Genomic DNA, 25900 nt, shown 5'->3' with positions numbered 1-25900 from the left:
AAACTGTAGCGCAGTTCTCCATCCGCTCTACTAGGGGGCGCTTCAGCTTCAGGTGTTTGACACTCACTGACAGCATGAGGCTTGACGATACAACACGTAAAACAAATCCTGACAGCTCCGTGATTGTATTATAATATCTGTAAACAACACATAAACAAACTGAACAGACACGCCGCGCTGTAAAGTGCAGGAATACAGTGACAAGAGACGCACCTGTAAGTAACTTTACCGTGTTTTCTCCGTATTGTTTGTGTTGACGTTTGATTTTTATGTCGTTTCCCAAAGCAGGACATGTCAGTTTAGCTCAACATAAACATATAAAAGTCACACTATTTTATGTGGATACATACACACATTTGTACGTATTTCTATAAATTAATATCAGGTATAGTTGAACTGAACAGTTGGGCCAATGCGAGTCTCTTTAATAAATCTTTTTATTTAATTATTTCAGTGTCCCGGTAACCAGATGCTGAAACACAGAGATCATTTGAAGACAATAACCTCAACATCAACAGCACGTGAGTCACACAGCGTTCATTCATTCACAGTCAAGCATTTATTATAATGAAGGGTTTTATGAGTGTTTCTATATTTGTGTGTTGATTTATTAAGACTTTTCAGTTCTTGTTTAATTGTCCATTTTAAATGCTTTAGGCTTTGTTTATTAGGTTTTCCTAATATCAATGTTTAAGTTTAATGATTAATGTATTTACCTTTTTTCATTCTTTAATATTTGTATATTACTAGATGTGTTTGTAGTCTAATAGTGACTTTTTTCAATTGTTATAGTTTTTTTCACTTAATTTTTTTTTTATTATATTGGCATATTTGGTTAACTTCAAAATAACCAAGAGAACAGCTCTTAATATGTCCAGTGATGGCCAAGTGGTCAGAGCAAAGGGTTAGAGACCCAAGGCCATCACAAGAGACGAGGGTTCGAATCACCACGATGATACTGAAATTATCCAGAAAGTTCATTTTAGGCCGTTTTTGGGGTCAAAAAAAAAGTTTTCCTTCCTTTTTTTTTCTTCTGCTCCTCCTCCTCGTTCTCTCTTAGCCCCGCCTCTCTCTGCCACACCTCTCTCACACCTGCTGCTCCTCATCCCACTTATTTCTCAGTCCTGCCTTTCTGTCTTCTACCTCCCCAGGTATGCCACATGTTTCAGGTCCGTTTTTTCCAGGGCTATGTAACCGAGCTGCCTGTTACCATCTCAGACATTTTTCCTTAGCTGCCACTTGTCTCTTACCGCCCCAGGTACCATCTCACATTTCTTCCGGTGTCCGCCTCTTGTCTCTTACACCTTCATTCCGGTATCCGCCTCTTGTCTTGTACCGCCCCAGGTACTTTGCTGTATCCACCGCTGTCTTTGGTGGGATTTGAACCCATTCCTCATCCGTAACCTTGTCCGCAACCAAGTGCTTGCCACTAGTGCCATCGTGGCTTTTACAATGAGAACTGAACTTCGCGCAACTTTGTCTTTTCTTTTCACAACAGTTTAACATAAACATGAAAGAGATTCGAACCCCGGTCTCCAAGATGAAAGGGGAGTGCTTTACCCACTGACCCATTAGGTTTGTGCAGCAGATTGCTGTCTTTAATGGGGTTTTATAGATATGTTTATGGCGAATACAAAAAAATTGTAGCAGTATAGGGATTCAAACCCATGTTTTCACGCTTGAATGGCAATTATTCTCCCACTGCACTGCAGAAGATGTTGATTCAAGTGACACATTTTTGTCTATAGCTATAGATAAAGCTGCAGGTACATTTAAATGTTTGCAATAGTGGGATTCGAACCCACGTCTCTGTGATGTACAAAAAAAAGTTCCACATGGCGAGCGATTATCCCCTACACCACAGAGACAGAGATGATCAGGGTGTCTTGTTTTCTGAGTATTTCCTGTTTTCAGTCCAGCTTCAGCATTAATTCAATAAACTTCACATTGGCATTTTAAAGTTTGCAAGACTGGGACTCAAACCCACGACTCTGCGTTATAAAAAAATGCAAAGAGCGAACGCTTGTCTTCTGTGCCACAGAGGAAAAAACAATTGCTTTATGATTGTTTTGAGAGTAATTGTTGGTTTTACTTCAGTTTAGGTATAAATTATTGTACATTTCAGTTAGCAAGAGTGGGACGCGAACCCTTGTCTCTGCAATGTAAAAAATGCAAAGAGCAAATGATTATCCTCTACACCACAGAGGCAGGAACAGTTGCAGTGTGGTTGTTTTGACAGTAATTCTTGTTCTTAGCTTAAGCATTAATTACAATAAATGTAGCATTGGCAAGAGTGGGATTCAAACCCTCATCTCTGCTATGTAAAAGATGCAAAGAGCAAATAATTATCCTCTGCACCACAGAGCCAGGAACAATTGCCCTTTGTTTGTTCTGAGAATAATTCTTGTTTTTAATTATAATAGATTTCACTTTAGCAATAGTGGGTTTCAAACCCACATCTCTGCGATCGAAAAGTCTCAAAGTGTGAACATTTATCTTCTGCCCCACAGAGGCAGCAACAATTGCTGTGTGCCTTTTTTTTGATAGTAATGTTTGAATTCCATGCAGGTGAATTATATTTCAATTTTATATTCATGCAGAGTCAGGTATTGAACTCAGGTCAGCAAGAACACCTCAGTGTTACATGACGACACACTAACCACTAGGCTATGGGGACTGAGATGCAGATTCACTCTGATGGCTAATTTAATCATATCTCAATCACATCCATAAAATTTCCTTGATTAACAGCTTCACCTGATTTCAATTAAGACTGTAAGTTCACTCAGGAAAGTGGCTCATCAGGAGCAGACGCTGATCTGATCTCTTACAGCTCTCTATTATATGTAAACCTGCCACTTAATGCCAACAAATTTTCAGTGTTGAAAGTTGTGAAAATTTCCTAAGAGAGATTTGAACACACGTTACACTAAGACACTAATAGTCTCAGAATATATTTTGTCCCTTGTGTTACGCCTCAGCTCATGAAGAAATATTGTATATATAGTGCTGAAGAGGGATTTGAACTTCAGGCTTAAGCACAGAAACTTTTTATACATTTATTTTGTCAGACTGTGTTCATGACTCATAACTTATTAAGTTCAAGCCCATTATCTGTTCACATGTTGCATATTTTCTGTATTTCTGCTGTTCAACTAATTTTTAGATAATTTTAAAATGTCACACGTTCACAACTATTAATAAAGCAAAATCAAATAAATGACCAAAGTAAAGAACACCAAATAAACTGAAGTATTATAAAAATGCATTAATAACTTAATAAATGTATTTTCCACATCCTCAGTTTCGTCTCATAAATGTTTTGTAATTATTTGAACAGCAGAGTTTGTCAAATTTGCTCTGAAGCCTCTTCTGATCTTAAAGTCCTTCATTAGCCGCCTCAGGTGTTTATCATCAGGTAATTCTGGAAAGTGGATCTTCAGGATCAGGATTTTTCACCTTAAGAAATAAAAAACTACTCTGTACTCTAGTTTCATGGATTGATGCAGATCCTCTTATTGTCCACAAGATGGAGCTGAAACTCTGATTTCGTACATCTCTTTGTTATAAATGAAGCGGACTTGAAATGAAAACAAGTTTATTAGTCATTATATAATACATACTTTATTTGTTTAAACATGCGTATGCACTCAGTAATCAGTCACACGTTACTTTAAATGCCATGTTAAGAATCTGTCAACAGTGATTTGACATCAAATATAAATGAACATTACCCAAAACATGTGAAAATAAAATTGAGAATATACTAAAATCATAGTTTAGTTCACCAATTTATGAATATTAATCTTCAATCTTCTCACTTATGACTTGTCGAAGTTCTCCATCATCTCCACTAGGCAGCGTGAGAGATCCTGCAGTGACCATAGCTAGCCATTTAGATTTTTATTCATTCTCAGGATATGAATTCTTATTATCAACAATTAAATGTGAACGGCGTCCTATGGTGACATTTAACTGGTAAGAATAGTTACAGATATCAAGAACTATATTTCCTGAGCCACAGTCACACTGCTCTTTTTGTCCCATAGACTTCCATCCATATGCACATGCATGCAGCAGACTGGAACCGCGAGCTGGTGTGATGAGTTTCTCATGTAATGTAATGTGTATTTATATAGCGCATTCATCGTGTATGGCCATACACCTAAAACGCTTCACAATCAAGAGGGATGGGGAGGTCTCTCCGCACCACCACCAGAGTGCAGCATCCATGATGTGATGAAAGCCACAGGATAACTACGCCAGTGCTTCACCACACATCAGCTATAGGGGGAGTACAGAGACAGTGATAGAGCCAATTCTGTGGATGGGGAAGATTGGGAGGACATGATGGATAAGGGCAGATGAAGGGAATTTAGCCAGGACACTGGGGTTACACCCCTACTCTTTAGAAGAAGTGCCATGGGTTTTCCGATGACCACAAAGAGTCACGATTTCAGTTTAACGTCTCATCCGAAGACAGATGTCGCTGCATTTAAAAGTTCAAGATTGGTGACTGGCGAAATCACATTATACGATTGTGTGAGAGAAATAGAAGATCAAAACAAGACCTCTCTGTGCAGAAATGTAAAATATGAAGCAGTCGCTCGCTTTATCATTGTCTAATCATCATCTTTTATCCTGCCCCTTTTCACAGTGCCGTATCTCACATGCTCAAACCCGAGTGTGACTGTGGCTTTACTCAGTTCAGTTTAGTAAACTTGCCCACAACCAACGGTGCGGGTTCGAAATTCCTGATATTGCATTTGCTTAACAGGATATGAAGTCTTGATGTGAAGAATGCTGATTGTTGATGTCTAGAATTCAGACCCAGAGAATGAATGAGTCAAAACAACTTGCTGAAACCTGCAACCTGAAAGTAAAAGAACAATGACAGCTGTTAATATCACTCAATGACACATAGTTCAGTAAAACAGCAAATAAAACAGACACACAGTGCAGATAAAATGAAAATGAATGAAATAAAAGGAATCGAGCGTCAAATGACTTGTTACTTTCTGCCACAAAACACTTTAGATTTTATCCAACTTCAAAATACTGATATTCATATGCAACGTAAAATGAAGTGAGTTGATGTGTTTCTCCAACAAAATAAAGTCTGTGTTTGGGTCATTCAGTCACAAAAGCAGAGTTGTGGGACGTGTGAATAGATCAGACAGTCCCTGTCATGCAGAACATCCACTCATGGGGCTCTATCATACACCCGGCGCAACAAGGCGCAAGACGTGTTTGCCCCGACGTGTTGCTATTTTCAGACCAGCGCAACACTAATTTTCCAGTTTTCCACCACGTTGTTTAAATAGCAAATCTATTTGTGCCACTTTGTGGACTCATGGGTGTTTTGGTCTAGAAAGGGGTGTGTTACGGTGCATTGCTGGCGCGTTGCTATTTTGAGGAACTGAAATAAACTGCACTAGCACTGCTGAAAGCAGGTCTAAAGTCCAGCGAAGAGTGCGTTAGTTATGCGCTTCGCTTACACATTGCTTAATACACTCAGGATGTACAGCAATACAGAAATCGTCACCTTGGAATTATAAGGTTTTATCTGCATTCTGAATGATTTTGAGATATTGAGCTTCAAAGTTTTCGCGTTCCATAGCAAACAGTATGTGTGTAACATTTGTTTTTTGAAATAAAACATCTTAAAATGTAAACAACATATAAAAGACATTCCATAATGTAAATGAGTTGTCATTTAAAAAGAATGCCAATAACTCAATTTTGACAGAAATGTCAGACAGAGCCTTATAAGTCTAAATGACGAAACGTCTTTACAAATGAAAATGAATTAAAGGAATAAAATATAATAAAATGAATTACTTTCTATGTAATTATAAAAGAACACTGCCTCCATGCCTTCTTCATCTCAGGGGGCTTTTTTCAGTTTATTCACGACAACTTGCTTTTGTATAATTTTATTATTATTAGTAGAAGTATTAATTATATGCATATTTATATTTGTTTTAATAAAAAAAGTTTAGATTTGTCCACCTGTCCAAAACAGTTTTGACAAAAATCTTTGCGCTTAACAAACTAAATTAATTATGTAGGGTAATGGATGTCCTCAGCAGAGTGCGTTCAACACTGTTTCCTTATCCACAAAAGAGAGAAAGAGAATGGGAGATGAGTCTCTGATTGGTTTATACTCAAAACACACCCATAACTCATTAGGAGAATAAGCAGAACACTGTTGGACCATGCGACGCGGCGCAAAGTGTATTTTTCTGTCCTTAAAATAGCAAAAGTGGATTGGGACGCACGCTTAATGCGTTTGCACCTTGCGCTTCAGACTTTGCTCCTAGATTGTTAAAATAGAGCCCAAGGGCAGGTGAGATGTTGTTGTGAACTAAATAACTAAATTGTAATGCACTGATCTGACCTTGCGCATCTGTTATTTGATAAACTGTATTTAGTCATCAGCTCACACAGAAATTAATGATCATTCATTCAAATCTGCCCAAATAACCAATCAAGCTTTACTATAAGTGCATGATGAATGATCAGACCCTCTGAAGTTTGGCTGTGGTTTGACCTGTGTTGGAAAAGGAGTGTTTGTCATTGACTCATCCATCTTGAACCATCCATAGACCCAGAGCTTTACATCTTCTTCATCACTGAAACAGAGAAAAGAAAAAATGATGCTGATTAATCTTTGTGGTAAACTAAAATATTTATTTATTATTATGTAAAACAAAATACTTTATGATCCCTAAAACACATGCTGCAGACTAGTAATCGAATTGAATTAATATGTATTTACTGTTAAGAATTTTTTTTTTTTTTAAGTAGCTACATAAATAGTGCACAAAGATATTGTCAACATAAAAGTGTAATGTGTGTTTTAAAATGTATAATCTGAGGTTATGGGTTTCTTTCAAAATCAGACTTGGAAGTAGGCATCGTAACCGTTTTCAGGTTTACCGGGGTTTGGAAAAGTCAAGGTTTTTAAACCACCCAAAATGTTCTGCTATACTGTTCCTATACGGTATATGTAAGATAACTATTATTATTTTTTAAATTTTTTTTGTTTTGTTTTTTGTTTCACAACAGTATCCTAAAAGCAGAAAAGATCTCCAAACTCGCCTTTTCATGATTGAGGTAAAGCTGGATTTATATTCACACATTCAGACTTTCTCCTTAATAATATAATCTCTGAGAAGTTTTATTTGCACATTCAAAATGGTGAAATCATATTAGCAGCCAATGGCTGTCAAAGTACAACACTGTTGGCAGTCTATTAAATAGTGCTAATGTCGTATTCAAGTCATACTTACATGCGATTTCAGACTGAATATTCAAAGCACCATGGTAAACAATACAAGTATGTCACAAGTTGCCACTGAACGAATGTGCGAATCTAAAACTAACTTTACTGCTATCTGTTCAAGTTGTGTTTTTCAAGCTAATGAAGACAGCAGAAGTCATATTGTCATATTTGTGTTTAAAGGGGGAAAAACTTCTTGTTTTTTTTACCCAAACTTTTAAAAAGAGCATATTTTAGAGCAGTAATCACAATACAGTAAAACTGTGAAACCATGATAAAAAAAAAAAAAAACAGAAGAAACCCTTGAAGGATTTAGGGTTACAATAGTAACTGCATTGGTTCAAATAGAAAACGCATTGGTCCTTGTGGGTCTTTACTGGTAACCTATACCATGTGGAGACCTGATATATGACCAAACCATATATGAACACATAAATTTATAGCTAAAACATTTAAACAAATATCTCCATGTTATGTATATTTGTAAACAGCCAATTTAAAAACATGTTGTATATATGACATATGTGTGAAATGCAAACCTGAACTTGCAATATTGTTTTAGTGGTAACTGGATGGTAAACCTGAAGTCCTACTAGATTAGTTTGCAGATTCCAGTAGTATTGATAAAAAAGCTGCTCAAATTTGCAAACAAGACACAGAAAAACACTTAAGCGGTGAACAAAAGCGGCGCACGTGCATGAAAATAAAGTCAAGCGCACATCTACTTTACCCAGAGTCTCGGAGGATTGCCCATTCATTCCTGAGTGTTTACATGAGCTTCTCAGTTCAGCTCTTTTAATCCATCAGTTTAAAGCTGATCTCGATCTTCTGCCGGTCGAGACACTCACGAACTCAAGCGTGTTGTAAAATATCCTCGAGAACATTAAAATCTCTTAAATCTCTCTTCGCTGTTCACACGACTGACTGCGCGTCCACCTTGTGTTTACTTCATTAATGCGGATACACCTATTGACCACAAGCCGGAGCTGAAGATCACCCATACACGAGTTGATTAGACACGTTTTCTTGAGTATAATAATTAGACAATGCAGTCAGAATTAATTATTGTGCTTGTAATACGCTATTAAATTATAAAAATAATAATGTTAAGCCTGTTTAAGCCTACAACGCGGACTTTATGTTATAAACTGTAGCGCAGTTCTCCATCCGCTCTACTAGGGGGCGCTTCAGCTTCAGGTGTTTGACACTCACTGACAGCATGAGGCTTGACGATACAACACGTAAAACAAATCCTGACAGCTCCGTGATTGTATTATAATATCTGTAAACAACACATAAACAAACTGAACAGACACGCCGCGCTGTAAAGTGCAGGAATACAGTGACAAGAGACGCACCTGTAAGTAACTTTACCGTGTTTTCTCCTATTGTTTGTGTTGACGTTTGATTTTTATGTCGTTTCCCAAAGCAGGACATGTCAGTTTAGCTCAACATAAACATATAAAAGTCACACTATTTTATATGGATACATACACACATTTGTACGTATTTCTATAGTTTAATATCAGGTATAGTTGAACTGAACAGTTGGGCCAATGCGAGTCTCTTTAATAAATCTTTTTGTTTAATTATTTCAGTGTCCCGTTAACCAGACGCTGAAACACAGAGATCATTTGAAGACAATAACCTCAACATCAACAACACGTGAGTCACACAGCGTTCATTCATTCACAGTCAAGCATTTATTATAATGAAGGGTTTTATGAGTGTTTCTATATTTGTGTGTTGATTTATTAAGACTTTTCAGTTCTTGTTTAATTGTCCATTTTAAATGCTTTAGGCTTTGTTTATTAGGTTTTCCTAATGTTAATGTTTAAGTTTAATGATTACTGTATTTACCTTTTTTCATTCTTTAATATTTGTATATTACTAGATGTGTTTGTAGTCTAATAGTGACTTTTTTCAATTGTTATAGTTTTTTTCACTTAATTTTTTTTTTATTATATTGGCATATTTGGTTAACTTCAAAATAACCAAGAGAACAACTCTTAATATGTCCAGTGATGGCCGAGTGGTCAGAGCAAAAGGTTAGAGATCCAAGGCCATCACAAGAGACGTGGGTTCGAATCACCACGATGATACTGAAATTATCCAGAAAGTTCATTTTAGGCCATTTTTGGGGTCAAAAAAAAAGTTTTCCTTCCCTTTTCTCCTCCTCCTCGTTCTCGTTCTCTCTCAGCTCCACCTTTCCCCACCACACCTGCTGCCCGTTTGCACGCTCATTTCTCAGTCCTGCCTTCCTCTCTTATATTTCCTCAGGTATGCTCCCAGTTTCTGGTCCGTGTTGTTCATGACTGGTTAGCTGCTCTGCCTGTTACCAACGCTCCCATTTTTCCGATGACCACATTTTGTCTCATACCGCCCCAGGTAGCTTCTCACATTTCTTCCGGTATCCGAACCTTGTCTCTTACCGTTACTCCTTCATTCGCCGCTTGTACTGTACTGCCCCAGGTACTTTGCTGTATTCACAGCTGTCTTTAGTGGGACTCGAACCCATGCCTCATCCGTAACCTTGTCCGCAACCAACGGTGCTTGCCACTAGTGCCATCGTGGCTTTCACACTGAGAGCTAAACTTCGCGCAACTTTGTCTTTTCTTTTCAAAGCAGTTTAACATAAACATTAAAGGGATTCGAACCCCGGTCTCCAAGATGAAAGGTGAGTGCTCTACCCACTGACCCATTAGGTCTGTGCAGCAGATTTCTGTCTTTGATGGGGTTTTATAGATATGTTTATGGCGAATACAAAAAAATTGTAGCATTAGTGGGATTCAATCCCATGCTTTCGTGCTTGAATGGCAATTATTCTCCCACTGTACTACAGGAGATGTTGGTTTCATCCTACAAATTCTTGTCTAAATCTATAGACAGAGCTGCAGGTACATTTAAATGTTTGCAATAGTGGGATTCGAACCCATAAATATGAAGGTGTGAAGAACGAATACATATCCTCTAGGCCACAATGGCAGCAATGATTGCCACATGATTGTTTAGAGAGTAATTCTTGCTTTTACTTCAGTTTAAGTATAAATTATAGTACAATATACTTCACAATAGTGGGATTCGAACCCATGTCTTTGCGATATGAAAATGCGAAGATCTAATAATTATCCTCTGCGCCACCGAGGCAGCAGCGATTCCTTCATTGTTTTTCAGAGAGTAATTCCTGCATTTACTTCAACATATGCTTTTGAGTTTCATGTAGGTGATTTATATTGTTAGCTTTGAGATTGCAGCAGAGGAAGGAATCGAACTCAGGTCAGCAGGAACACCTCAGTATTACATGCTGACGCACTAACCACTAGGCTATAGACTCTGAGTTGCATAGATGTTCAATGGACATTTTAATCATATCTCAATCACATCCATAAAATTTCCTTGATTAACAGCTTCACCTGATTTCAATTAAGACTGTTAGTTCACTCAGGAAAGTGGCTCATCAGGAGCAGACGCTGATCTGATCTCTTACAGCGCTCCCAACAAATATTCAGTGTTTAACGTTGTGAAAATTACCCAAGAGAGATTTGAACACACGTTACACTAAGACACCATTAGTCTTTTATCTTTTGTCTCATGTTTTATGCATTTTCAACATATCTGCTGGATCAGCTCATGAAATAACATTAGGTTAGTCTGCAAATGATTGAATGAGAATCTCCAATTCTTTCATTTGCAGCTCATTAATTAATTTACTCAGAAAAAGTGGCTCATCAGGATCAGACACTGATTTGAGCTCATACTTCTCTGTTATAAACAAAACTGCTACTAAATATCTAGTGAAGAAAGTTATGAACATTACCCAAGAGAGATAAAACATAAACTTTACACAAAGACAGACTAAAGGTCTCAGAATTTATTTTGTCCTATATTTTATGCATTTACAACAGATCTGCTGGCTCAGCTCCTGAAGAAATATTAGATCATTCTGCCAATTGTTGATTATAAATTAACTCCAATTCCCAAATTTGCAGCTTGTCATTAATTAATTTACTCAGAGCACATTCAAAGTAGGCCAGCTGACTGACAGAAGCTGGAGTTCTCCATCATCTCCACTAAGCGGCGTCAGCTGAAGGCATGAAGCTGAAGTTCTCATCATCTCCACTAAGCGGCGTCAGCAGTAGCCTGGACTCTATGATGCTTGATGCAGGTCACCTGTTGCCACAAACCCAACATGCCATTTTACCAACAGACCTTGCAATGGTGACAAATGTTACACAATTCTGATCATCTGAACAGATGCAAATATAAAATGCAGCAAGAAAAACTCAGCACAGGTGACTTATGTTTTAATTTGTTTATTTTAAAATTAAAATAAATATCAATGCATGTAAAAATCTCTGAGAAAACAAACAAACGTCGTCCATGTTTAAATGTGGAATATTACAGCACGTCGTAATGCTTCCATGAAAACTCTTGAATAAATTATACAGATGGTGAAACACAGAACGTTACACATAACGAATGCATCCTTTGCACTGCTTGGGTTTGATTTTGTGCAGCAGTAAGTCTTTCATCTTCTCAATTAATTTCTGACTCACCGGGTTGAATGAACATCCACAATGAAGAATGAAACAAAAAACAAACAGGACAGAGAGAGAAAGATCGGCCGTCTGCATGTTGAAGGAAACACTGACAGTGATATGAAGGCCTGTGGAGAATACAGGCAGCTCCTTCAGGTGGAGGACCGACGTCCCCCTGTCCTACAGGTGCGTCTTTCGGCTGTGCTCAGAATTACAGCACACTGAGGCATCTGCTTGGCCATTTCGGATCTCATCTGCCCACTTTAACAGTGGCTTCTTATTAATCGGGTCTCTTTTCTTCCAATAACACTCTCTCTTTTACATCCATTGAACAATATAATGATATAATGATGTATTTTTTTTTTAAACTTTTTTTTTAACTTTATTTTCGTACAAATCTATATAACCCAAATTTTAGAAATCTTATTTACATGAAAAAACTTTAAAACGGCAAACAGCCCACCCCACGAATCGCTCACAACAATTGCATTTGCTTTTCTTTTTTTTTTCGCTCTGTTTTTAAGTTTCGTTTTTTTTCTCGTACAAAGAAAACAAACCATCAAACAGCAATAGACCAAGCCACGAAAAAAAGGTCTCCTCCATCTCGGTAAAAACATGAATTAAAATTCCTCACCCTGCATCCACCGTATCCCATGATGCAATTTATTTAGGGGCAAAATAGAGAACAGAGAAAAACAAAGAGAGAAAATTAAATCATAAAGGCTTTGTCATTCAGTGCTGTCCTCTAACGTTTACCCCTCATGGGCAGGAGGAACAGAGCTGGAATTGGTGGCAAAGGTGAGAGGAACTTTGTCTCCCTCTAGTGGTGCGTTTCAGGCACCGAAGGATCTGAAGCTCACACTGCGTTCTCCGCACAGCCACCGCCAGCTTCATAGCGAAACTCCTGCAGGTTGGAGACTCCGTGGAAGTGCACAAAAGCACCTGCAACCACCAGGATATGGAACAGCTGATGGGAGTGAAACTGCAGAGAAAAGGGCCAGGAATGAATTAGACATAATATCAGGCTATATACTGGAATTACAGTTAATACATTAAGACGTTATTGCCAGTTCAAGTTTTACTTTTAGTTGGCATTTGCTATAGTTTAATTGAATTGCAGTTGAATTGAAGGGCTGTGGTAATAGGGCTGGAGGATATGGATATTTTCCACATCAAACGATAATGATAAACACTTTGATACAAGTTTTTAATGCTTCCAGATTTAAAAGAGTACCCCAACTTTGAAAAATTAGAGGGTCTTATAATGCCCTAACATATTCAGCTGATACATTTTCTGAAAATTTGGGGCTGAAAATTCAATGCATCTTTTAATAAACACACTTATAGATTCCCATTGCACATTTCTGCTGTGTGATTGGCTTTTAGATCAATATATAGAGTAAAGTCCAGAGCTTATTATTGTTTTTGACATATGTGGTAGAGCAATTCGATATAATATCGTTTATCAGCCCAGTCCTACTTGCTAATCTTTTCAATTAGCCTATAGTTGACCACATTGACTGATGAAATAACGATCAACTTTCAAGTTTTACTTTGAGGTGGCATTTTAACTTGCATTTCCTATATATTGATTGGAAGACAGCACAACTAAACAGTCTTTGTGATAACTGTTTATCAATGAATGAAGGGTAGGAACGAAGCTCATAAATTGAGTGAATAATTTAATGCAAGGTTATTTTAAAGAGAAAACAAACTAAAAGAACTAATGAAATATTAGACTCCTAACAGCACTTTGGTCAGCCCTAGCTGTTTTGATATTGCTCTAGGAGTTGAATAAAATAAACTAATTAAAACAACAACAACACATTCATTAATAAGCTTGAAGTGATTTGGTTATTTACTTTGTTTTACTGAACAGCTGGAAGGGCATCCGCTGCGTAAAACATGCTGGATAAGTTGGTGGTTCATTCCACTGTGATGATATCCGATTAATAAAGGTACTTAGCCAAAAAGTAAACGAATGAATGATATCCTCACCCTTTATTTTATCCAAACCTGTTTGAGTTACTTTCTTGTGTTTAACACAAAGGAGGATATTTGGAAGAATGCTGAAAACCTGTAACCATTTACTTCCTTAGTATTGTTTTTTTCCTTCAATGGAAGATTTCAGCTTTCTTCAAAATATATTATTTAGTCTTCAACACAGAAAACAAACTCGTTAAGTTTTGGGAAAATTTAAGGACAAGCAAATAGTGAGTATGTTATCGTTTTAGGGTGAACAATCCTTTTAACATACAACCTCTTTGAACAGATTTACATAAACGAATGAAAGGATTATACGCAACTATGACACCTTGAACAAAAGGAGGCAATTTAAAATACTTTTTAATTGGCCTTAATTTGATTTATCAACTTGTAATGCTTAATAAAACCTGTGAAAACACCCTGTGAAATGCAACAAGACGTGTTTGCTCTGTGATTTTCAGGATATAAACTCACCCAGATGTCACACTTGCCGGGGAAGAATCTCTCAGGTATGCGTGCGGCGTACAGGCAGGCTCCGGTGATGTACAGGACAGCCATGAGAAACAGCCAGCCCATCTGACCCATAGTGGTGGCCTTCAGGAAGCCCTCAGCAATCATAAAGTGCAGCGTGGGGACGACTCCACTGAGCCCCAAACCCACAAACACACCTAACAAACACACACACACAAGACATGTTAGTGCACTATTAGATATTTCTAGAGCTTCAAGTACAAGCAGGTGGAGAAAAACAATATTACTATTAATGGTGTTCAGCTAAAATGTACAATTATTATCACTTTTAAGTGTTTGCAAAACTGTAATTTTGATATATTTGTTTTAATGTATTTTGAAGAACGCTGCAAACTAGAAGCCATTGACAATCATAGTATGGGGAAAAACACAGCGGATTTCAATGGTTTCCACATTATTCAGATTATCTTTTGAATATAGTTTAGGGGGTGAGAAAATCACAAGAGTCTTCATTTTTGGGTGAACTGTGCCTTTAAAAGAAGGGCCCAGTATAAGCCCATTCACTCTTTTTTCCCAAACTATGGTGTAAAACTGTATATGTCTTACCAGCTCTGACTCCACGATACTGTGGCGTGGCGAAGAAATCGCACTGAGATACTGTGATGGCGGCGATGCCCAGGATACACACCACTATCAGGTATATGAAGCAGGGCTGAGGAGAGCAGTAGAAGGAGTAATACAGCCACGGTACAAAACTGCCCATGATCAGGAACGCAATGCCTGAATAGTCTAACCTGGGAGAGAATGAGAGAAAGAGAAAGCTAAGAGATTCATTCACGAACACACATGTGCATCGACACAAATTATAGGAATAAAAACCAACCATAAATATATAATCAGGGTTCCCGCTTTAAGCCAAATGTCGAATTCCCTGACTAAAAAGCTGAATTTCCAAGACCTTTAATAAGCACTGAGCAGACTTAATTTAGCAGGAAAAATAGATCTTTAATAAAAATAGATCTGTTAAGGACATAGTACTGAATCCAAAAACAAAGCTGGACTGGAAGGTCAATTCAACTGCCTGTGAACTGAAGGGCCATAGCAATCTTGTCAATTAGCCTATACCATTCACACAACAGTGACTAGTATAATAAATTAAAATTCACATATTTTATCCATAACCTACTGAAGAACAGAATAGTAGTTAATAGTAACATTAACTTGCTAATAATAAACATAAAAAAACATGTAAATAAAAGCCATCAGCCTTTAATTTTTTTTTATGCGACCCCTGGGCTGATTATATTAAAGACAGCAATAGCGTCAGATGTAGCAGATTGATTTTATGGCACCAGATTAAACTGTCTGACACCTTTATGGAACTCACGTACATTACAAATAAATACAGGCCACAACTGAACATGAAGGATGGTCTCCGAGTGCCGTTCTCCAAAATCAAATGATGAATAGACTTGGGCATATTGGTATGTTTGCACTGTTATGTGCAAGGATTATATATTTATAACTACTTCAGAGGATATTGGGGGTCGCGAGCCACTGGTATTGTAATTTTTGGGGGTCGTGAGTTAAAAAGTTTAATTAAATAATGATTCATTTATAAAAATAAAAATAAATACCAGTTTGCAAAAGGAAAAAAAGTCAAAACCCAATTAGATATATTTTAAATTCTGTCAGCAACCAATTATGTCATTTTATATAGGCTTTACCTAAAGAAATAATGATAATACAGCCATAAAAACATGTAATAGAAAATGTCATTTTGGAAAGTAAAATTTAAAACAAACAAAACCTTCCTGACTTTCAATGTCTTCATATCCTGTGGGAACCCTATATGGTTTATCTACACATTAAATTTAATACAGCCTCAAATAATTGCACTGCCTTAAATAATTGAAAGAAAAAACTCCTGTTTGTACGTTTCCCCCCTTTAATCCAATAATATGTCTAGATTGCATACTTTGAGAAGACTCTGGACACCCCTTCTGAGTGGCAGTAGACTGTGTGAAAGAGCCAGGAGAAGGACAGGCAGAGAATGGCTCCTAGAAAGAACATGCCGATGACGATCTTCTCCTGGAACGGTGCCACAAACGACATATTGGGTCTGAACATGTACACGATGCCCAGACAGAGAAAGAACAGGCAGCCTGTTGACACAAGAGAAACGCTGCTTTCATGTACGCATATACAAATATACAACGTACCAGTAATTGTAGACGCTCAATTGGTAAGTTAAGGCACGTTTATACAAAGCCAGCTTATACCTACAGGTCAACAGCTTAAAATCAATACACGCATTAAAGTACAAGGAGTGACATGAAGTTGAACTCAATGCACCTCAGACAGCCTAGAGTTTATTATTAGACAGACATCAAACATCTATTATTGTTTAGACATACCACAAGTCCAAAGGTGCAGAAGATCAATACCTGCACATTACAGTCTCACCTCTCAATCAATACTATTATCAGGAGATGAAGTCTATTGTGTTTGGCTTGACCTTCCACCCTACAGTACATTGCGTTTTGTTTATTATAATGCATGTCCACTTTTCTCCACAAGGTGGCGACGCAGCACAGCCAGAATCACAGCATGTTCCGCTTTTATTCCAAACTCATTTTAATGTGATGTTGCTTATTTTAAATCTGTTTACAGCTATTGGGAAAAATAAGCGATCTCTTGAATATGCTGAGTTTATCTGGAGTCTATAGTTTTGCGTTGGAATAAGACCTGATTTTTGATTTATTCTGTCAAGGTCTGATGACATTGTTTATTAATTTTAAAAGATTTAAATTTAAATGTTTTTTTGTTTGGATAAAAAGAAGAAAAAAATGTTGTTTTTTTGTTCAAGACAACAGAATAACAATATTTGGTATAACAAATAACAGATTAATATTTAAAAGAGTTAAAGAAATCAATATTAGGTTGAATAACCTTGACTTTCATTTGTTATTTTCACTAATTTACATTTTTCTGGCTAAAACATACTCTAAATAACCAAATTTGGAAGAAATGTTACCAAACCTTGATAAAATAAAACAAATATTAACATTTTACTCAAACCCATACTTAATAAATGTATTAACTTGAGAGAAACTGAGCAATTCTCTTAAACATTTAATGTTTAATGTTTAACATTTGCACATTTAAAAATTTGCACATTCACTGCACCCCATTGAACTGTTTACTTATTGAACTGTACATAACCACTGCATATGGACATTTGTAATTATGTACACACCCACTATACATATACACTTGTAATCATGCTTTTTTATCTGCATACTACTGATTATTAATAGCAACCTGTACTTATATTCATATATTGTTACATATACACTTGTAATCATGTTTATTTATCTGCACACTACTGATTATTAATAGCAACCTGTACATATATTCATATATTGTTACATATACACTTGTAATCATGTTTATTTATCTGCACACTACTGATTATTAATAGCAACCTGTACATATATTCATATATTGTAAATCTGCTCATAGCTTATCCAACCTGTATATAATGTTCATAGTACATCCATCTGTAAATATCACCATAGTTTTCTATAACTGCATTTTATAACTTATTCCTGTATCCTGCACTTGCTGCTATTGCACTGCTGGTTAGACCTAAACTGCATTTCGTTGCATTGTACCTGTACATGTGTAATGACAATAAAGTTGAATCTAATCTCATCTAAAAAAAAGGCACCTTTCTCAAGATTTAAGATAAGCGTTTTGAGTCTTCAGTTTCAGGTTAAAACACCCATCAGAATATTTATTAGACTTTTCAGAAGTTTGTCATTTTCAGCATTGAGCATCTTGTGACTGTTTTTGTGACCTCTGCCTTTAATGCTAGTTCTCCCTGCCCACCGTTCAACGTGCCTGTCAAGAGTCTGTGGTCACACTTTATTTTGATGGTCTGTTTATTGTTAAGTTACATCTACCTGTCAACTAATTCTCAGTAGATTATAAGTAGAGTGTTAGGGTTAGTGTAAGTGGACATGTACTCGTAAAGTTTCTTATAGTCAGTTAAATGTCTGTTGAAGCAGAGTATCAACAGATATTAAGCAGACAGTCTACTAATACTCAAATGGACCATCAAAATAAAGTGGTACAGAGTCTGCCTCAATCTCCGGCTGTATCAGATAAACAGCACAGTGACAGAAATGAAGGAAGCAGATCTCACCTAACGTTTATGGAAACTACAGTAAGAACTTTCACTATGATTATCTGATGTATTTGCTGTGGAGTTAATTTCAATGAGTCACATCGTTACAAAGTTCATGCACACAGAGCATGCGTTTAATTTTGCACTGTTTTTGCATGGCAAATGTGACAGGATACATGTTAATATCTACTGCTGTATGGATATCCGTTATTTTAAATGTACTAAATAATCCCAGGAAACCACACTCCTACGTCACGTGGCTATGGGCCTCAAAATGGGAGGGATTTGGATCCCATTTTAACGTCAGGAAATATCAAAAAGAGACTTATTGTGTTTATATCAGCCCAATATGAAAGTGCACACATTCAATCTACACACAGTTCTGTCCAAACAGCTTACAAAAGATGATTTCATCATAGGTGCCCTTTAATATTCCCCATAGTTGTATTTATATTTGTGTGTGTATATAGTAAGTGTTTTTGTTATATTGTAGTGTACAGGTGTGTTTGTCGTACCCAGCAGATGTGTCCAGATGTTGCCTGTTTCTGTATGGATTCTGAAGATGCTTTTGAAGCATGCTCTAAAGGAGGGCATGGGCGGCCGGTGCCCGTGCAACAGGAAGTCATTATCCTTCAGCCAATCAGGGAGCACGTCATGAGGAATGACTCGCCATCTGCCTTCCCACATCTAAGACAGAAAATTAAAAGCATTAGTGCAAGACCTCAGAAACAACCCTGCACTTTTGAAAGGACGACATATCTGACCGCTCTTAGACGTGTCATTACGGTAAGCTCAGGTCAGCATTACTGGCTGGCATGAGAAAAGCCCTCTCATTTAACTCCAGAAAGTAATTACACGGTGTACGTGAGAGAGCACGAGAGCAACAGATAAGCATTATAGTAATTATGAGTTAAAGCACGAGCAAAAATTGCACATGCAGAGAGCCAGAAATAAATTCAGAGGCTCCTTACATTCTATATGCAGACCAATGTTAACAAGTCAACTACTGTCATGCTGGAGCAACGGCTTGTGACTCCAGCAGAGCGAGCAGACCTAGGCCTGTCATGATATCTATATTTTGTTGTGTGATATATTGCACCAAAATATATTGCAACAGATCGTATTGACATTTTAAGACCATTTTAGGGCCTACTCACACTATGCCATCCGTACCGTGCCCAGGCCCGTTTCCCGGATCGTTTGAAAAGTGTGAGTGCGCTGAATCGGGCTCAAGCACTGTTCACTTGGCCGGCCCTGGCCCGGTTGGAAGAGGTGTGCCTGAGCGCGGTACGCTTGTGTGTGAGCGCGAAACGCGCCAAAGCCCGAAACCGAAAGCGAGACGTGACTTTTAAGGGACTGTTTGATATGGATTTATTAATCATTCTTACTGTTCAGTGATCGCAAACTGCCGTAGTTTATTAAAGACGCAAACTCCTCACAGCACGCCAGCTGCGCGCCTTCAGCAGACCTCCTCATTCCTGCAGCACGAGAGCTTTGATTGTTTATGAGCGCCAAAAGTGGCGGATCTGTTCGGTAAAATATCTGACTGCGTGTCCCCGCATCCCTAAGGACTGTTTGGCGAAATATTTGACTGCATGTCACTGCATAACAAACGACTGAAAGGATATAACTAGAGAAATCTCCACTGTGCTGCTGAGTGAGAGCGTATGGCAAGCCGTTTTAACATTTAAACCTTGTTCTGACTATCCATAAATATATTTAGAGATATAATTATATATTTTGACAAGTCATTATTATAATTCGACTTGTCAGAATGACAATTAGAGATATCTGCAATTACAATTGTACTAGTACGAAATCAGATTGGAGATATCTGCAAATATATTATGACTAGTCATATTCCTCCATTGACTTCCATTGAAAAATATTTGCAGATATCTCTAACTGAGTTTTGACTCGTCAAAAATCCAATTCAAGATATCTACAACTGTAATTCGACTATTAGTAAATTAATTAGAGATATCTTCAAATATATTTGTAAATATCTCTAAATATTACGAATTAAAGACATCTCCAAATGTATGACTAGTAAAAACTCAGTTAGAGATATCTCTAATTACAATTGTGACTAGTCAAAACTCAGTTAGAGATATCTGCAAATATTTTTCAATGGAAGTCAATGGAGGAATATGACTAGTCATAATATATTTGCAGATATCTCCAATCTGATTTCGTACTAGTACAATTGCAATTGTAGATATCTCTAATTGTTATTCTGACTAGTCGAATTATAATTATGACTAGTCAAAATATAATTAGATCTACGTTCAGTTGTCAGACACCCCATGAAATTATACTGAAGTAATTAATAGTCAATATACTGTTGTTTAACCATACTGACACCACCAGTAGAGAGAGAGATGCTGGGCAACCAGCTGAAATGTTGCTAATATTGGTTATGTATGGGCGATATACATTGCATCACCAAAAATAATTGAGGTCATGCCCATGTGTTGTGCGACAAGTTGATATATTGATTATCATGGATGGGCCTGCTGACGTTTATAACTATCCATCTACACGTATGACAGGGAGTGTGTGAAGTTACTACCAAAGTAATGCAAGAGCACACATAAAGGAAACAAGGGGTTTGCATTGAGCCCTTAGGGGCCGTTCACACCTAGTTTTGTGGTTATAATGTGCAAGACAGAACAAAAGAGACACAAACACAGTGGTGAAACACATCTGACAGTGGGAGAATAACAGTTCAATGCATAAACAACACCGATATCAGCCTGATTTTGGCACACTGACTATGATGTATATTAATATTATGCATAAGCTGTGTTTACAGTGCATTTGTATGCAAGAATTAATACATTTCATTTGATTCTGTCAGAGCACGAAAGACTCGCTTTTGGTTTAGCTATGGCATCAAAACTCCTGCTGTTTCCTCAAGATTTCTTTATGCTTGCTAACGAAATACATGAATTGCGTCATTATTATGTCCAAATCTGAGAGGTTTTGACTGTGTATCATTGTTTTACACTATATGAACTTTATCTAGTTTTTTTTTCCTATCATGGTTTTAATAAATAAAAAAATCGGCTTTCCAGCTCAGAAAATGTGCTTGAATGAAAAGCACTACTGTGAGGCGTGACTACAGCAAGTACAGGACATGCAGATATGACAGCTATAAACATGCCATATCTGATGAGATTATTAGCTCATGTAGGGCTTGGCATTATGGGAAAAATGATCTTAATAGCGGGTATATGATATATAGCATGTGATAAAGATAATAGTAAGGATAAGAATGATTTCCTCCCCGAAATTAGACTTAAAATTGTAATCATGTGATGTATGTGACATTAACCACCTGATTGAAGATCAAGCTCTAGTTCAGTTGGACCATCTAGTGTTATCAATGCTGTATGGGTCAAACACAGTCAAATTTAATGCAATACAATTTTAAATGTCCATGCAAACATGAAACAGACAGTAGCAATGTATTCCTGCATTTCACTGTGCTACAGGTCCATTGTTTCTTCTATTAACATGTGCTTGATGGATGTTCTGCCCACCGTGTTTGTGTCTCGCATCTTTTGCAGCATCTCGCACATGAAACGACATGTTGAAAACACACCACTTCAATTAAGAAATCCAATTTGTCTCCATAACCGTTGTGTTTTCAAACACAAATGAATTTTATTTAATAATTAAACTGTGATTTAAATCCCAATTTCAATCAATCAAGACTTGCAGAGTATTAAATGACTCTATTAGTAATTACTTTTAATTGTGTATCAACACATCACCTGTATATATCCTTAAATGTTTGCTATTGTGTGTTCTTTATTCAAAACCATAATTCCTCAATTAAAAACAGATATCCTCAAGGTAAAATATTACATTCAGATTAATCAAAAGCTTAAATAAATATCAGCCAGCATCATTTTTTAATGAAACAAAAAAGCACAGTAAGAGTAGGTCAGCATGACTGCCTCAAGTCCACGACATACTTTAGTTGACCTGCAGAGACGTTGGTGTTGTTAAAGTCTGTGTGCTGATAGTGGATGCCACTGATTGGATCCTGCGCTGTGTGCGTGTTTGCTCTCCGACACACAGAGCTTTGGCCTCTTCTCCAGAGGGAGAGAGGAAGGAAAGAGCCATTACAGCAGAAGTGGCTCGCAAAGTAAAAGTTGAGCTGGTTTATAGAGCAGAGATCTGCAGCACATGCACAAAGCACTGCTTTCAGTTCCTCTTCCTCTGCATATGGCACACTCTCAATGCAAGATTGAGATGAGAGCTTGCTGGAGATGGGAGACGGGTGTGTGGTTTGGCAGGGCTGTTTTCAGTGAGGTGTGCTGTTGTAAAGGCAGCTGTGAGACTCCACTCGGGTTTAATCTCAGTGTGGACCCTAACATATAAACTCAATGATAATGCACATCTGTGTTTATGAACAGTGAGCTGGGTCTCAGCTGTGTGTGTGTGTGTGTGAGAGAGAGAGTCTGACCTTGTGCACAAACTCCTCCATCCTCTCCATGGCATGGTGAGCCTGAAGCAGAAGGCCTTCATCTGAGCTCTTGTCCTCTTCTTCTTCCTCCTCCTCCTCTTCGTCTTCCTCTTCTCTGACTGTCGTTTCCTCTTTTTCATGCATCACCCTCCTCGCATGAAGACACTGAAAACACAAGCACAACAAAGACGGGTTTCAGCATTTGAACAAAATACATTGTTTGTATTTTTCATAGTAAGCAGCACTCAACAATCAACTTTTCATAATATCCATTATTAATAAGCAGTGGGGCTGCATGATATTAGAAAGATTTAACACCCCAAGGACACCCTGTAGTTAAAGTCGCAAATGGTACAATTTCTAATACCTGAATACTTTTAAATTCATTATACAATCACAGGCATCAAAAACTCGTGCAACTGATCAACTATGATACAAAGCCAATATCACAGATCCTTCGATGTGACTATTGTGAATGATCACATTGCGCTATCAATGCTGAAATTATATATTGTGCAGCACTAATAAATAGCTACATTTATTTGATTCAATCTGAGAAACAAAATTAATAAAGTAAACATTTTATTATAGGAGCCATTTATTCATCCATCAAATTGTATTGATATGGCTTTAAAAATATCTTATATACATACACACATACTAACAATCAGTAATCATTCATTTACAATGCACTTTTGTTGAATTATTATGAAATAAACACTTTAAAGAGAAATTTTCAACATATTTAAATCTTATAGACACACAAACTTATTATTTAATGATTATTTTGTCTATGAGGTATAAAAAAAAAAAAACATGAAAATGCGTCCCTTTAATATGTGAACTATTACATATTTAATAATTCAACTGCTTTAAGCCCATTACACATTTGCTAAATAGGTAAATATGGGACAATCTTTAGCACATGCAGATATTCTCTATGATCATGCATCTTACAAATATCTAGATCAGGGGTGCCCAAACCCGTTCTTATAAAGGGCCAAAAACCAAACTTGAATGAGGGATGTGGGCCGAATACAAAACCAAATACATCATACCAAATTTACTATGGGTAATTTCCTAATTTATTCGCAAATATTTCAAAATAAATAGAAAATGTTGCTTTAAATCAGATGAAATAATGCAGTTTAATTGTTTTACATTTTATAATGAACTTATTAGAGTAAAAACATAAGCAATCCTATAACACAACACAGTTCAATGCTGAATACACTAGTTGACCTGCTCCTGCCTTTGTCTTGATTTGTTCACTGATGTCTTGTGCAAGTGACTCGATTCATTTACAACATTTAATTTGTCTTTTTTTTGTAGCTCAGCAATAAAACTAAGAAACAAAGGGTTACGTTAAAATCAAAATAACCATTTCTGTCAAAGGCATATCATCTTAACTACCTTCACAACACCTTCCTTATCTTCTTTTCAAATGGGATGGTGAACCAGATCACATTGGGCATCTCTGATCTCCATAAACTCACTACTCATCTCGAAGTCAGTAGTCAGCTGGACAACTAGTCAATCATCCTAATAACCCAAACACCCAGTCGACCCGGTCATCACACAAGAGCCTATATAAAAGGTCATTTAAGTACTCGCTGTAATACACGCACCCTTCTCCATTTAATTAATACTGCATTGATTGGCATGACCTTGCTTATGGCATGTTCTCAGCGCTTTGTGTGTTAGAAGCAAAACCCTGCTGACTCCCTCCAATTTATCTCTCTGTGCACAGCGTGAGCTTATACCAACAATCAGTGTTAAAGATCGGCCCCAAGAGGCTTATACACGCTCATCTATCAACCATACAATGTTCATCACACTAGGGTGCGTGCGCAAACATCACTAATACAAACTATTAACAGTATCACAATAAACACACACACACACACATGCTCTCTAATACTGAAACACAAAGCTGCATGCAATAAAGCACAAAACGCAGCATCCCAAACTGCAGATTAGGGATGAGTGTTGACTCAGATGACCCGTTTTTGATTTAATTCCAATTCACAAGCTTTTGATTCAATTGGGAGAATATAGATCTAATACAAATCCTACTGATATTTCTAAAAATGATTGGAAAACACTTTATTTACTTTATTTAGAAGCCAGCTCTCTATTTTTGATGCATTGAATAGTTTTCACATGACATTAAGACAAAGAACACAAATATATTATAATAATAGAACGTTTCTACATTAATATTAATAGTTATGATACATATTCAGCCAAGAGCGTGTGAGAGTTGTTTATTCTTTTGTTTTTGCATTTATTTATAGGCCCCTATTGCTTACACTTGACAGACTGTTACAACTAGGGCAGCGCCATATTGGACAAACATCAACATTGCGATATTTCATTTGTCTGTGATATATATATATTGTGACATGGGTATAATTTCGAAAGATGGCTTATAACTATTTTGAATGCATTCATCATTGTACATTGATTGGAAATGTTCATAGAAGAGTATCTGCATTTGGCATGGGATGATAACCGTTTTTAAGGTATACCGCATCAAGTCAAGGTTTTAAAACAGTCACATTTTTCTGCAATACAGTTCCTAAGATATGTGCATGATTTTTATTTACTTTTATTTTTTTGTTTTTTTAGTTTAACTCCAGCAGAAAAAAATACCTGAAGAAGCTGTTTTAAATTGTAAAATAAATAAATAAATAAAAAATCTGTTTTTGAAATAAATGAAGACAGCAGAAGTCAATAAATCACTTGTTTACGGTTCCAAAATATTTTAAATGTTTCTAAAAATAAAATAAAAATATTGTGTTTAAAAGGGAAAATGTTTTTGTTTTTACCCAGACATTTAAAAAGAATATATTTAGAGCAGTAATCCCAATACTATGAAACCGTGATATTTTTATGCAAGGTTATCATACCATCAGAATCTTATACCGGCCCGTGCCTATAATCTGCAT

General features: G+C 36.9%; 1 protein-coding gene and 2 long non-coding RNA genes across 36 annotated transcripts in view; 1 reads left to right on the top strand and 2 right to left on the bottom strand.

The window, feature by feature from the left end:
* Positions 1-18020, top strand: part of LOC110437837 (uncharacterized) — a 38885-nt gene extending 20865 nt beyond the window's left edge. For 4 of the 30 annotated variants that reach the window (XR_012401875.1, XR_012401853.1, XR_012401850.1 and 1 more), the window contains 5 exons: positions 455-521; positions 7072-7119; positions 8884-8950; positions 9566-9673; positions 14271-18000. This is a non-coding gene — a long non-coding RNA (uncharacterized lncRNA). Of the gene's footprint in view, positions 1-454; positions 522-1151; positions 3303-7071; positions 7120-8494; positions 8646-8883; positions 8951-9565; positions 9674-9910; positions 9978-11190; positions 11572-14270 lie in introns of those variants that run through there. The other 26 variants (XR_012401868.1, XR_012401861.1, XR_012401851.1 and 23 more) reach the window with 17 other exon arrangements.
* LOC100538118 (uncharacterized) lies at positions 3598-8260 on the bottom strand. 2 transcript variants are annotated; one of them, XR_012401844.1, is made up of 3 exons: positions 8016-8260; positions 6554-6635; positions 3598-4873 (listed from the first exon to the last, which is right to left on the bottom strand). It is a non-coding gene; the product is annotated as an uncharacterized lncRNA (long non-coding RNA). The 2 variants fall into 2 exon arrangements; XR_012401843.1 differs by having other exon boundaries at positions 3598-4866.
* adipor2 (adiponectin receptor 2) overlaps positions 11583-25900 on the bottom strand; it is a 37855-nt gene continuing 23537 nt past the window's right edge. For 2 of the 4 annotated variants that reach the window (XM_073946255.1, XM_073946254.1), the window contains 6 exons: positions 22950-23114; positions 18988-19159; positions 16259-16445; positions 14887-15074; positions 14284-14477; positions 11583-12805 (listed from right to left, as the gene is read on the bottom strand). In XM_073946255.1, the coding sequence (XP_073802356.1) occupies positions 12680-12805; positions 14284-14477; positions 14887-15074; positions 16259-16445; positions 18988-19159; positions 22950-23114 (1032 nt within the window). In that variant the 3' untranslated portion in view covers positions 11583-12679. Of the gene's footprint in view, positions 12806-14283; positions 14478-14886; positions 15075-16258; positions 17605-17686; positions 19160-22949; positions 23115-25900 lie in introns of all 4 variants that reach the window. The other 2 variants (XM_073946256.1, NM_001025506.2) reach the window with 2 other exon arrangements.

This window comes from Danio rerio, chromosome 4 (assembly GCF_049306965.1).
Source record: "Danio rerio strain Tuebingen ecotype United States chromosome 4, GRCz12tu, whole genome shotgun sequence".
Lineage (NCBI taxonomy): Eukaryota > Metazoa > Chordata > Actinopteri > Cypriniformes > Danionidae > Danio > Danio rerio.
Note: the sequence above shows the minus strand (reverse complement) of the source record. Positions and strands in the feature narration are given on the sequence as shown.